The sequence below is a fragment of the Prionailurus viverrinus genome, chromosome A3 (genome assembly GCF_022837055.1).
Source record: "Prionailurus viverrinus isolate Anna chromosome A3, UM_Priviv_1.0, whole genome shotgun sequence".
NCBI classification, from domain to species: Eukaryota; Metazoa; Chordata; class Mammalia; order Carnivora; family Felidae; genus Prionailurus; species Prionailurus viverrinus.
Window position 1 is genome coordinate 120,760,170 of NC_062563.1, and position 15,028 is coordinate 120,775,197.

The 15,028-nt window shown below is 39.4% G+C and overlaps 1 protein-coding gene across 4 annotated transcripts in view; it reads left to right on the forward strand.

Moving 5' to 3' along the window:
- The window catches only part of DTNB (dystrobrevin beta), a 245,529-nt gene that overhangs the window by 44,605 nt on the left and 185,896 nt on the right, over nt 1–15,028 (forward strand). For all 4 annotated transcript variants that reach the window (XM_047853827.1, XM_047853828.1, XM_047853825.1 and 1 more), the window contains exon 4: nt 240–453. In XM_047853827.1, the coding sequence (XP_047709783.1) occupies nt 240–453 (214 nt within the window). The remainder of the gene's footprint in view (nt 1–239; nt 454–15,028) is intronic.

Below are 15,028 nucleotides of genomic sequence, written 5' to 3' on the forward strand. Positions count from 1 at the left end.
TGGGAGTTTATTTCCTGCTTTCAGGAAAAAAAGAGGAGTTTAACATGGCCTTCTTGGCACCTGCTGTTTTTCAAGTGTCTTTAGCTCAAAATAATCCTTATGCCAAAGTGGCATGTTTTGGGGTCCTATTCTGCCTCCTTTCACTATTCTATTAGACATAAATAAATGAAAAGTTCTTAGATCTTTCTGGTGAAATAAAACTTTTAAATTGTTGGCAATTTATTTTCTTTGTGTTTCAGTCCATCTTGTTGATATCTGGAACATGATTGAAGCCTTCCGAGACAATGGCCTTAATACACTGGACCATACCACTGAGATCAGCGTGTCCCGCCTCGAAACTGTCATCTCCTCTGTCTACTACCAGCTGAACAAGCGCCTTCCTTCTACTCACCAAATCAGTGTGGAGCAGTCGATCAGCCTCCTCCTCAACTTTATGATTGCTGCATATGACAGGCTAGTACCTTACATGTTTACTTCATTTTAAGAATGTTTGTCTCTTAGTCATCCTTCTTCCAGAGTGTCTTGCTGAGTTGTCAACTTGGAATCACAGTTAAAAGGGAAATTACTCCATAGGAGTTCCTTCTAAAGACTGGTTAAATGCCAGAGTGACTTACTATCACATATTAAACTCCATAAAATTATGGAGAATCACAACACTGCGACATAGTGTTTGGTAATATTATAAGTACCTTAGTATAGCTGTTCTCTATCCAGAGAAGTATAGCTAAGTTGTGAATTTGATTATGAGGCTTTCTATTTGACCTTGAAACTAACCTTTCTTTACTCTGGAATAGTAAATGCCCCTTGACTCTAGTCTTGTTTTCTTCTCTTTATGTTTAGGATGCTGTTTTAATTTTTTTCAGTGCAGAACATTACCTTATACACCTTATAACACTAGAAGAAAACTATTTAAATGTACTACAAATTAAAACAAATAATTGGCTATATTTGTATCCATAGAGAATTAAGTTGGTATTGTAAAAAGCAAAAAAGAAATCATAAATGATGGAAGCATAGAATTTAATGTTTATATTCCGGGAACCAAGACTTTAGATTTTTGATTTCTGCTATACTGACAACCGTCCACTTTGGATGGGTTAATTCTTTCTGCTTCATTTTTTTCTCCCTGTAGACCTACTTTGAGTTTATACATTTGTAAAATGCTTTTATTTATTATACTTCATAATATTGAAGATTCTGTGCCTTGATAAAACTCTGCAGGTGACAAAGTCAAGTCACAACATAGGCACTCACTAAATTTATAACATTTTTATAAGATGTTATCAAATTAAATATTGTATCCATTTAATAGAAAATTATTTTAGGAAATTTGAATTTTTAAAACAAGAGTACACATGAGACATAAGTCCCATAATTTGAATGCCATTTTGTTAGTAATTAGATTAGTGAATCCATAAGGTTAATTTTATATTGTCCAAGGAATGACTCTTTGGATACAAAGACCTTAGTAAAAATGTTATTCTGTGGTGAATAAGCAGCACTTATCATGACACTAACTCAGTGAGTAAATCAGTTCAGGATTGCACAATACAAATTAATTCAAGAAACTTTTTTTATACAAAATCAGAAATAAAAGTCATCTTACTTTTAAACAATGATAAAGCAGAAATTATATAAACTTTGATTCTATAACCATATCAAATAAGTTAAGTACTATGGCTAAGGAAGGAAGAAGGCAGAGCAAAGAGACAGCAAGAGAGAGAACAGGAATACCCAACTTAGGAGCAGAAGGTGCAGAGGTTCTGGGACATATTCAGAGATGGCTAGACACATCCAGAGGGAGACAACGGAAAACAGTAAGCAAACAGTAAATCATATGAAGACAATCCATAGAAGGGCATGCTACAGAGAACTAGGAAAAACAAAAAAAGATGAGTAAGTTAAGAAGAGGAAGGACTGTAGTATGTCAGTGGTGAATTTGGTAATTCTCACATCATATCCTATTTAAAACTTTGGCCATAGGCATCAATAAATCCTTATATCACTGCTAACCTTGAAATCTTGAGTGTGTGTGTGCGTGTGCACGCGTGTGCACCTGTGTATACATATGTGTATATATATATATATATATATACGTACGTAACGTACATATGTATGTATATGTATATATGATAACATCTTGTTTCACTCTCTAGTAATTTGAGATTGGCTTTCACATACTGGAAAAATGAAAGGATCTGGTTATTGGAATTTTATTTTTGAAAATCGTAGCATTTTGTGAAATATTTCAAATATTAGTCTCTGTATTGATTGGCCTCTTTATTACTTAGGCTGGAGAGTGCCTTTGATATGTAGAGTTTGTAGTTTTTCATTTTTTTAAGTACGCTTCACACTCAGTGTGGAGCCCAACGTGAAGCTTGATCTCCCGACCCTGAGATCAAGACCTGAGCTGAGATCAAGAGATGGATGCTTAACCCACTGAGCCCCCCTGGCACTCCTCTAGTTCTTTATTTTAATTAATATTTTCAGGATTTCATATTTTATAATTCCTAAGTTAAAATTTGAAGCACTAATTTGATTATTCTTAAATTCCCTTACCTCTGAATTTACAGTCAAATTTTGGCCAGCCGTGTTTTGTTACAATTAAAATACATTGTAAGGCTGTAAAACAATAGTAAGAAACAAATAGGATCCAGACTTTGTTCCTCAAGTGTGTATCTTATTAGGAATTATTTTCTTTTTCTGCTGAGGATTTACAATATCTTATATTTGACAACTAAAACACAGAGAACAATGTTGTAAACATCCGTGTGTAGGACATTAGTAAAAGCTATGAGGAATAGCCAAAACACTTGGGTAGCCTCATTTTTTTCCTTATCAGGTCTTTAGTATAATAATATTGGTGGTAGTCGTCTGGTCTGGTCTGAAGGTACAGCAGGCGATGCTGAGGGACAAGAACTCTTCCTTACTCTTCTTCAGTTGAGCCAATTCCATTATGTAGGGCTTGTGATTTGCAAACTCCCTTTCCATCACCAAAGTCTGTGTTAGGTTGGTGTCTTTAGTTGTAAGCAGTAGGAAGCCCACTGACGCGTGTGCTTTTGTAGCAGTGGGCGAATAGGCTCACATCACCAAGGAGCCCAGAGGCCCAGAGGCAGGCCAGCCCTCTGTCTTCTTGCATCAGAGCTCTCGCTTCCATTTTTCTCTTCGTAGTGGTTGTGGTTTTGCCCTCCTCTTGTATCAGCTTCATCCTTTTGCTACATCAAAAAATGCCTGCTGTCAGCTACTACATGCTTCCTGTTTCAAGTCTAGGTAGCGGGAGAGAGCTGGTTTCTTTCAACACCAAACAAAAGTATATGAGCCTCCCTCCAGAAATGTGCATTTGGGCCATGCATGTGTAGATGTGATGCTTTTTAGCTCAAACAGATCAGGATTTGTGTCTCTGGAGTAGAGTGGTTAAATTCTTCCCCTCATTACATGATGCCTCACAGTGGTGGGGGGTGTGGTTGGACTAGCTATGAAGGAGATGGCTACGTGTCAACCCGAAACTGCTCACTGAGCATCATAAACTTGTGGCTCCCTTTCTTGTTAAACGGCCCCGTTCTCCACCCAGCTCCTTAAATCTGAAACCTGAGAATCACTTACACCCTTCCTTCTTCTCCACTCCCATTTCCATGCCAGTTACCAAGGCCTGTCATTTCTACATCTGTTTAAAAAAAATTTTTTTTTTTTAATTTTACGTTTATTGATTTTTGAGAGACAGGGTGAGACAGAGCATGAGCAGGGGAGAGGGAGAGAGAGAACGAGACACAGAATCCGAAGCAGGCTCCAGGCTCTGAGCAAGTGTTCAGATGGAGCCCGATGTGGGGCTCGAACCCACGAACCGTGAGATCATGACCTGAGCCGAAGTCGAATGCTCAACCGACTGAGCCACCCAGGTGCCCCCATTTCTACATCTTGACTCGCTCAGGTCTGTGTGCATCTCTCTGGCCCTACTGCCACCCAGCCTGCCACCGTCATCTTCTGCCTGGACTGCTTCCGTGGCTTCTAACTGATCTTTTTACACGTGCTTTCTTCCCTCATTCGTTCTTAGAGGTAATAAACATCATGAGCCCTACTATCTAACCCAGGAACTTGAACATTAGCAATAACTTAGGTTTATCTCTCCTGTCCCATCCCACTGACCTGCACATAACTAAAGTGAATCCGATTCTGATTTTGCGTTACTGTGTTCTTCTTAACAGTTTTTTGCCCACGTATATAGGCATAAACACAGTGTTGTTTAATTTTAATTATTTTTACTAATTGTAAAAAAGAAATTCATGCTGTCTGGCTGTCTGTACTATTACCTCATTTACTTTTTTCATTCATTTCATGTTTTTTTTTTTTTTTTAACGTTTTTTTATTTTTGAAACAGAGAGAGACAGAGCATGAACGGGGGAGGGTCAGAGAGAGGGAGACACAGAATCGGCAGCAGGTTCCAGGCTCTGAGCCTTCAGCACAGAGACTGACGCGGGGCTTGAACTCACGGACTGCAAGATCATGATGTGAGCCGAAGTTGGCTGCCTAACCGACTGAGCCCCCAGGCACCCCCAGGCGCCCCCAAGTGCCCCCATTCAGTAATATATTGTAACACTTCATTCATGTTGCATGTAGCCATAGCTCAGTTATTCTCGCTGCTACACAACGTTCTGTTGTAATACTGTACCTGTCGTTTTCTCCAGGTTCTTGCTGCGGGAAACAGCACTGCCTGGAGCATCCTGGCTCATGCGTACAAGTGTCCTAGACTGCTCTCTTGGTCCTAAACTGAGGAATGGAATTGCCAATTCAGGGTGGGGGGGGAGGTGCGGTACATGAAATTCAGCTTTAGAGGATAGTATCAAATTATTTTAACAAATTATACCAGTGCATAAGAGATCCTTTCAATCCACATTCTTTCTGAAAGTTTTAGAATTGTCAGACTTTTTAGTTTTTGCTAAGTGATACCTCATTGTCTTGATTTGCATTTTCTTGATTATCAAGCATGTCTTCATGGGTTTCTTAACCAAATATATTACTTCTGTGAAATGCCTCTTCGTGTCTTTTGCCTGTCGTTCTAGCGTGTTGTTTTTTCTTTTTGTACTGATTATAGGGGCTCTTCATAGACTCTCGATGACAGTTTTTTCTTGGTTATATGTGTTGCACATATGTTCTCTCCATTTACTTTTCATAGGATATCTTTCTCTTCAAATGTTTTTAATGAAAAATTTCAAATATTTACAAACATAGAAAGAATATTATAATAAATCTCAAGCTATCTATCACTCAGCTTCAGTAATTACCAGCACATCCCCAAACTTACCTCGTCTGTATCCTCAGGATCTTCACCTCCACCCTCCCTCTTTTCATGCCTTCTTTGAAGCAGATCTCAAGTATCATTATTTCATATGTAAATATTCCACTGCCTATTATTCTAATGTGTTGCAGTACCATTTCCCCTCAGCTTTGCTCCAAGAAATAGTACTGCTTAGAATGGAATGAAATTACACCTTAAATGGAACAAACCTATAAAAAAATCATACATCTAATGAAACTAGGTTTGGATAAAATCTTCAAAATACTACATCAGTATTGAACATATTAATGAAAGGTCAGAGTTATTGTTTACCATCTAAAAGAGCAGTATAAAACACTCTTGCTACTTTGAACAATCTAAAGATTTCTTTAGTGTCATGAGTTTTATGTATCTAATTTTTGATGGGTAAATATGGAAGAAGTTGCTGTGTAGTTTGGAAATATGGCTAAGAACTGTTTTAAAGTCTTGCTCTGACAATTTGGACATATTTAAAAGTTTCCATGGTTTCCTCTTAATACTGAATGCTAAAAACAAAACAATATAAAGAAACAAAGCAAAAACAAACTCTTTCATTCTAAATAAAGCAGTTGTATTCCTTAAATTTTGAATATGCCCAGCTAGCGTATTATGGAATGGACGTTGCTGAAAAAGATGACATTAGGTTACAGTCTTCCTCATTTGTGATTTTTAAGCAAAACTATCATATCCTGGGAGGCATAAATACTTGATATATTTATGTGCAGTATTTACTGTTATCTCTGCTTGTTGTCAGATGGATTCAGAAAAATGGCAAGAAAAAATACAGCCAAATACAAGTGGAAGAGAACTAGGACTGAGTGGGAAGAGTTTGGGGTTCACGGAAGCAGCACATTTAACTCTTGCAAGGATGTGAGCATAACTCCTTTAGGAAATTTCCGGGGGTTGGTGGAGAATGAGGTAGGGATTTGGGGTGTTTTAAAAAGGTGAAATCCTCAGCGGAAACCTTGTGTGAAATGGAGAGAAACAGCTGCGCTGGTGGACCAGGAGGAGGACAGCCCACCTGCCTGCCCTGCGTCCCCCACGCTGTCTGGTGGGTGTCTTGATGGTGTCACCAGAACTGGTTCACTGAGTCACAGTCCGAGTACTCGGTGCCAGGATTATTCAGGGAGCAGAAATGAGTGAACTTGAAGTTCACTTACTCTTCCCATCACTTACTCATTATTTTGTAGCTTTTCTTTCAAGAGAAGTCATGCATTCATGTTAATTTTCAAAGAATCTTCTTGATTCCAGGATATGCAGATCTGAAAAGGGTTTGACCATTAGCTAATATTTCAGAAAAACAATTTTTTGCTAATTATTTTGGCCTTATCTTACTGTTTCCTTTTTATGTGTTTATTTTTGTATTGTTGTTTTTTTTAATGTTTATTATTAAAAATTTTTTTTAAATACTTGTTTATTTTTGAGAGAGAGAGAGAGACAGAGCACGAGCGGGGAAGGGGCAGAGAGAGAGGGCGACACAGAATCTGAAGCAGGCTCCAGGCTCTGAGCTGTCAGCACAGAGCCCGATGTGGGGCTTGAACTCAAGAACCGTGAGATCATGATCTGAGCCGAAATTGGACAATTAACCGGTTAACTGACTGAGCCACCCAGGGGCCCCTAAATGTTTATTTATTCTTGAGAGAGAGAGAGAGAGGGCATGAGCAGGGGAGGAGCAGAGTGAGAGAGAGGGGCAGAGGATCTGAAGCAGGCTCTGCATGCTGACAGCAGTGAGCCTGATGTGGGGCTAGAACCCACAAACTGTGAGATCATAACCTGAGCCAAAGTTGGATGCTTAACCAACTGAGCCACCCAGGTGCCCCTATTTTTTGTTTTTGTTTTTAAGAAAAGGCAAGAAAGGACATGCTTCTTCTGAGTGTGTTACTTTTTCCTTGCCTTTGTTTCTCTGAAAGTGAGGAGAGAGGTAGTAACAGAGAGATCTCTAGTCCATTCGGTACCTCCAAATTAATCTGATTAAGACACCTTTTTCACCTCAAGAACCTTCCAAAACTCCCTGTGGTATTTGAACAAGATTCGTACTCCTCACTTCTAATGGTATCAGTCCTTGATTCCCTGTACATACCAAGCTCTAAGTAAACTACTTGAGGCACTTCTCAATTTTTCTAATATGATATGCTCCCATTTCTCTCCAAGCATACTTACCCCAACCCCTACCCCACCCCGCTCAAGTTTTTATATACTCTGTAGCCTTCCTTTTTTCCACCAACCCCACTTTTATCCCTTTGATGACCTATGGTATTTGTCTGTGTTATTATTTTGACCTTAAGTTATACAATGCTCTAAACTGCTTCGTAAGTGTACAAATAAGGTTGAAAGCCCTTGAGAGCAGAGATTCTACCTTATACTTCTTTGATTACTTGATAAACACAATGCTGAATTCTTAATAAATATTTGTAAGGTTGAAATGAAAATTAGCAGGCATTCTGATTGTGATAAAACTGAATAATATTCTAAGTTGATTTTACTTGATTAAGCCATTTGACATTTGCCAAATGGATTCTTGATTTGCAGGTGATTATTGCATAATCCATTCACTGTGAAGTTTTGTAAATTAAGATTAATTGGAAAAATATGAGTTTTTGAAAATCAACAAGAAATGTTCTTTTACTTTTAGCTGCATGTGGTAATTGGACTAGTAGCAGTGTTTGTAAAGTAGAAGTCTATTTTTATGTGAGAAGTACTAATTTATGGTTGGCAGCAGCCACAATTGTTTGTTAAAGATGTAGAAACAGCTTGTTTCTTAAGTAAAAAATGCCCCCTGTAGTCTTGTTTTCAAAAGTATTAATTTGCATAGCAAGTTCTTCTTAGCGCAAAGCTATAAACACCATCCAGATTAGGTTAGTTTAAATATTTTTTTAAAAATAGGTAGAATTTGAGACTTTGCTGAACTGAAATGAGCAAGCTCCCAGCAAAAGGGCACAGGTGAGGACGGCGAGGCTTCTGAAGGTGCCTGCATGTTAAAACATAGCAGTGTTTATTCAGGGTGACTCACTGTCTGCTTAGCTTGGCACGGAGCTCATCGTGGTGTTTTCTCAGTATTGGATAATAAGAACTCTTTTTAGAAGTCATGTGCATGGTTTATTGTCAGACCATAAAATGATAGGTCTGTAGCAGTGAATCATGCAGGGAAGTCTGAGAAAGAGAGGCATGATGTTTCTTACTGAGGGAAGGTGCTCCCTGGAGAGACTCTGGGTGGGGTTAAAATAACAAGTTTCCTTACTCCCATCATCCTCAACAAACACTACCTGTTTGCCCTTTCATTTTAGTATCTTTATGCAGGGGTTAATATTTACTGTTACTTGTTTTTTTTAAATAATTTTTTCACATTTATTTATTTTTGAGAGAGAGAGAGACAGAGCATGAGCAGGGGAGGGGCAGAGAGAGAGAGGGAGACACAGAATCTGAAGCAGGCTCCAGGTTCCGAGCTGTCAGCACAGAGCCCAACGCGGGGCTTGAACTCAAGGGTGAGATCATGACCTGACCCAAAGTCGGACGCTCAACTGACTGAGCCACCCAGGCACCCCTACTGTTACTTATTAAGTATTCACCTACTAACTCTGAAGCTGTCATAGGTCAGATTTTCAGTTGAACCACATTTTTTGTGTGTGTGATAAAACCGAATCCTATTCGAAGACAACGGATTCTGGGATGAACTTGGATTTTACCTCGGAAGGACTGAGAACATAGGTGTCGGGGAGGTTGTGTGTGCCACGACCAAGGGCAGCTAACCCTTGAGTTTTAAATGTAACTTGACTTGTATACAGGTTAAATTCAGGTGTCTGCTGGGAAGGATTGAGACTGAGTTTTTCCAAGAAGAAAGAATCAATTAGATAAAGGACATAATCACAGGGTGTTAGGCTGCTAAGTGGCTGCAGCTCCTCTCTGCTGCCTCTAATTCTAGGCAAGAATGCAGGGGCGCTAAGGCAACACTAGAGAACACAGTGACAGTGACACTTTCCCTTTGCTTTGTTTGGGGGCAGCTGCAGGAAGTTTTAGTTCGGCTTAAAGTAGACTGAGGAATCCAGTGCCAAGAAAAGCATTCAGAGCAAAGGAGTAAATGCTGACGTTTGGCCTACAAAGCAAACAGTTGAGAGGTGGGGGAGCTAAGATTCTTTCTGTTTGAAGAGAAGAATGTAAATAACGTGATTTCAGCAAGAATTCTGAGTATACCCTTTCACTAATTTTATTAAGTGATTATTTCTGTATGCTAAATTATACTTAGATTTTACATCAGTATCTTTAGTAAGTATTTAAAGTATCCTTAAACACACCATTTCTTAATTTGTTTATATCAGTATTTACTTTTGAAAGGTTGAATAAACCTTTTGATGGTTGAAACTGTGAGCCTAAAACTGTAAGCATTGTAAGTGGGAAGGTTAGTTCGTAATTCAGACCTGAACCCACTGCCCCATTTTCAGGATACACAATTATATATTTACAAACAGATTCTTAAACATGTTCAGTAAGTGTCATTCCTAAATCTCTCTGTCTGTAGGTCCTCATGATCCTTAATCTCAGATACCGCTCCTTTCTCCTTACTTAAAACACCCCCCACCTTGCTTATATGTTCCCTTTATCCTCTTGAGTTACACATGGACACGTGCATGGATTTCCCCTCACCCTCAATAAAGCATGTGATGTTACGCGCACACATATTAGCACACCCCAAAAGGGCATGCAGGCAGAAAGGGGAGAAGATTCACGGTGCGATGGGTGGGAGACTATGTGTGGATATTGCTGTGTGGCTGTACGACTAAGAAAATGGTTGGAAAGTAGATCTGAGAGATGACGAATTAAGGGACCACACGTTACTGATAATAGTTGAGGGGTGACACACACACACTGTCCTGTTAATACGTCTGATCAGAGGTCAGTCATTGAGATTAGTAATAATCTTAATGAGCGGAGGGGTGGCTCAGTCGGATAAGTGTCCATCTTCGGCTCAGGTCACGATCTTGGGGTTCGTGGGTTTGTGCTCCTGCTTTGGACTCTGTGTCTCCCTCTCTCTCTGCCCCTCCCCTGCTCACGCTGTGTCTCTCCCTCTCTCAAAAATAAATACATATAAAAAAAATTATAAAAAATAACGAGTGGAAAAGGATACAAGTGCTGATCTAAGTCAGTTGAGAAGGATGTTGTTATCCTATATTTGAATATAAGACTTTCTGAATTTGGAACTAATATCTGCATTAAAGCTGATTAAAGAATATTTGAATAAGGGATACGAAGTATTTTAAATATTAGTATTTTAAATATTAGCTTCTAAAGCATTCTGAAGGTTTTTAAGAAAAAAGTGTTAAGTGCTCTTATGATAATTTTTAGAAGTAAAGGTGTCATAGTACCCATTAAGACCTGCCATATGGCATTTATTGCTGGGTACTGTACGTTAAATCTTTCTTGAGTAACAGAATTGAGTTTGACCTGGCTCTCTTGTCAGCATGCCGGGCTCTGCTGCACTCTTCTGTTTGCATAAACGGCATCAGTTTCTTCTTCTTTGCATTAGGAATAGATATCCTTTTTTCTCTTTGAAGGAAGAATATGAGATTTGGAGCCAGAAAGAGTTATACAATCACAATATGATTAATTCTCTTTAATCTTTCATTATGTCCTTTGATTTTATCATTACCTGCAAAATAAAAGCTGAAGTCTTAGTATTGCCTTCAAAGTTCTGTGTTGGTAGTTTTCAGCTCAGGATGCATATTAAAATAACACGAAAAACTTTTTAAAAATATCAAGTACAGGGTAGGGTTTTGGCATCTGGATTTTTGTGTCCACGTTCATGAGGGATACTGATTTGTTTTCTTTTGTTGTAATAGATTATTGTGTTTTTGGTATCAAAATAGTACTGGTCTCATAAAAGAATTGGGAAGCGTTTGGGGCGCCTGGGTGGCGCAGTCGGTTAAGCGTCCGACTTCAGCCAGGTCACGATCTCGCGGTCCGTGAGTTTGAGCCCCGCGTCAGGCTCTGGGCTGATGGCTCAGAGCCTGGAGCCTGTTTCCGATTCTGTGTCTCCCTCTCTCTCTGCCCCTCCCCCGTTCATGCTCTGTCTCTCTCTGTCCCAAAAATAAATAAACGTTGAAAAAAAAAAATTAAAAAAAAAAAAAAAAAAAAAGAATTGGGAAGCGTTTACTCCTTTTTTGTTCCCTCAAAGAGCGTAGAAATGCAATTATTTCTTCTTTAAATGTTTAGAATTCACCAGTATAGCTCTCTGCATGAGGAGCTTTCTTATTTGGAAAGCTTAAAAATACAGATTTAGTTTCTGTGATAGATACGGGCCTATTGAGGTTATCTGTTTCCTCAGCGTGAGCTTTTATACTTGGTGTTCTTCGAGGAGTGGTTTGTGTCTGTCTGGTTCATTTAAGTTGTTGAATTTATGGACACAATGTCTTTATATTTTCTTATTTCTATCATGTTTATAGAAGCCTTAGTTGATAACCCTTCTTTCATTCTTGATATTGGTATTACCAATATCTTTCTTTTTTTCTTAGACTGGCTAGAGGTTTGTCAATATTACTGATTTATTCAAAGAACCAGCTTTTGGTTTTATTCATTTTTCTCTATTTTTCTGTTTTTTAATTTCACTGATTCCTGCTCTTGTGCATATTTTTTTTCTTTTGCTTGTTTTGGGTTTAATTTGCTGTTCTTTTTCTAGTGTCTTAAGATTATTGACTTGAGAACTGTCTTTTCTAATATAAGCATGTTTAATACTTACAAAGTGAAAAGTGCCCATACACTCATGCTTTCCTTTGGCTGCCTTCTTTCCACCCTGGATGCAACCATTGTTATTTTTTCAATATCCTTTCACAGAATGCTACATAGCATTCTAGCAATTATTTTCTTCCATGCTTTGCTTTTTTTTTTTTTTTTTAACTTAGTAATCTATCCTGGATATAACTCTTTATCTTTCACATATTCTTTTTTATTCTTTTTTATGATAGCATAAATAGCCAGTCTTTTATTAATGGGCATTTAAGAATAGGGCCTGGGTGGCTCAGTCGGTTGAGCAACCGACTTTGGCTCAGGTCATGGTCTCGCGGTTTGTGGATTTGAGCCCCGCGTTGGGCTCTGTGCTGACAGCTCAGAGCCTGGAGCCTGCTTTGGACTCTGTGTCTCCCTCTCTCTCTGCCCCTCCTCTGCTCATGCTCTGTCTCTCTCTGTCTCAGAAATAAATAAACTTAAAAATTAAGAATAGGGCCTGGGTCTTGGTATTTTTAACATTTTTATTCTTTTTATGCATTTCATTATGAAAAATTTTATGCATACAGTTTATATATTTTAAGTGTCTTTTAACTTCTAGGTTTCCCTTCATCATTTTCTGCCTTAAACCATTAGCCTTGTCCAGTAATGGTAACTGTCGCTTTCCCAGGATTCATTTATTTTAAACAGTTTATACTGAGAATTAGAAAATGCCTGCAGAAGGATACCTAAAACAGAGTACAGTGTAATGAATCATTGTAAAGCAGATGTCCCATGCAGGTACTATGGAGGCCAAGGAGTCGAGGACTGTCAGCACCTGGAAAGCCTTTCGTGTGGTCCTTTTGTGTCTCCCCTTCCCTTCTCCCACAGGTAATCAGTATCCCGATTTTTATGGAAATCTCTTCTAAGATTAATTTTTACTTTCCCCTGGATACTCTCACTTCATGAAATCTGTATCTGCAAACAACGGTTTGAGCAAGTTTACCTTAAAAAATGTCATTAGCTGTGTAGCGAGGCTCCGTCTACTGTTGATGAGCCCTGCCACGTCATTCTTGCTCGCTGGCCATCAGGCACGCCTGCTCCCACTCTGGACTTCAGGAATGTTTTCTTTTGTTGCTTCATCTTTCTGGGCCACTTCACTTCAGGATACAAACTGCATCCAGTGGAGTTCTTAGTTGTAAGCAATAGAAACCATCTCTGGGGGCACCTGGGTGGCTCAGTTGGTTGAGCGTCCGACTTCAGTTCAGGTCATGATCTCACGGTTCGTCAGTTCAAGCCCTGCATTGTGCTCTCTGCTGTCAGCATGGAGCCCTCTTCGGATCCTCTGTCCCTTTCTCTCTCTGCCCGTCCTCCACTCGCCGTCTGTCTGTCTGTCTGTCTCTCTCTCAATGAATAAACTTTAAAAAAAAAGAAACTGTCTCTGGCTAATTTATTAAAAGGGTATGTGTGACCCACAGACTCTCTAAGAAGGCTGGGAAAGTGGGCCTGATGACCACACCACCAAGAACAGATCTCAAAATTGTCATAAAAGCGCTCTAATGAAGACACCACTGCCACCTCTCTGGGGCACTGATATCGTTGCTTGAACCCCACATACCACTGACGCTGGGCCGTGGGCCTGCCACAAGTGTCTGTGTCTCTGCCCACTCAGGAAGCTGGAGGTAACTGCTAGTGCAGCCATGCTTGCTGGTGGGATCTTTGGAGTTCCTCCTTCTACAAGCTAAGGGTTTTCTATTTGGTCTAGAGCGGGTGCGTCTTACTGGCAGAGCTTGTGGCATGTGGCCGTATCTTAGTTTTGGAGAAAGATGGGAAAGCAAGTGGGTGAGGTTTTCTTTGTTTCTTTCTTCACACTTGGGTCATAGGACACGTATTTGTCTCATAATATAAGGCATGCTTAAAGGTAGACTTGGCATTTAGATGGTTGGTGACCAAAAAGAAATGTCCACTGTAGAAGTTCTGTATTGGTTTTAGAAATCCATTCCTCTTAGTAGCTGATGTTCTTTGTAGCTACTCGTGTGGTTTGTACAGTGCAGGGAGTGTTTGACACAGGCATATTCCTTATATTGCCAGGTGCCATATAAGATGTGGAGCGGTGCCTGTATTTCTGGAGAACTTTTATTTTAAAAACCCCATCCCAGGGAAGCCTGGGTGGCTCAGTCAGTTAAATGTCGAACTCTTGGTTTTGGCTCAGGTTGTGATCTCATGGTTAGTGAGATTGAGCCCTGCATTGGGCTCCGTGTGCTGACAGTGTGGAGCCTGCTTAGGATTCTCTCTCTCCCTCTCTCTGCCCCTCCCCCACTTATTCATTTTCTCTCTCTCTCTCTCTCTCTCTCTCTCTCAATAAGTAAAAAAACTTAAAAAAAATAAAAACCCCATCCTAATTTTAGCTAATTACAGGGATTCTGGCTTTATCTTATGAATAAACTTACAGAGATGTAATAGTCGAAAGTCATACTGTAACAAGCATTAGTATTTCCTGGAGATCTTTTCACTGAGAACTTTCTGGCTTATAAACCATTTGCCTTTTTTTCAAGTGCGATCTTACTGTATAAAAGTTTTGGAAAATGGAAAGCACCCTGTTAGGACCATAAGCACTTGCTTTTCAAAACCAAGGTGTTATAGTTCTCATCACTGCAGAGGTATTTAGAGGTATTTTACTCTTACTGTGAAACTTTGTAAGCGCAAGCTTTATAAAATGAACACAAAAGCCCATTGTTAGTTTACAAGTGATGACTTTAAAAACCTGCTAGTGAGGTTTTCATCTGCTGTGAAACCAGGGAATAGTTGGATGGAGGGAGCAGTGGACAGTTTGGGTCAGAGGGGCTTGTGGATACTGTCTTGTCTCTGCAGGTGGTGTGTGGCATTATTTTAGATAATTCATGTATGTTTGACATTTCCTCTCCAGTTACTAAAAAAGAATTAATATTACTATCCCTTCCCCTTCAGTTTTCTCACAGCAGTGGTATGGGAAGATCTGAGACAGATACGATCAAGCTTCTTAGAATA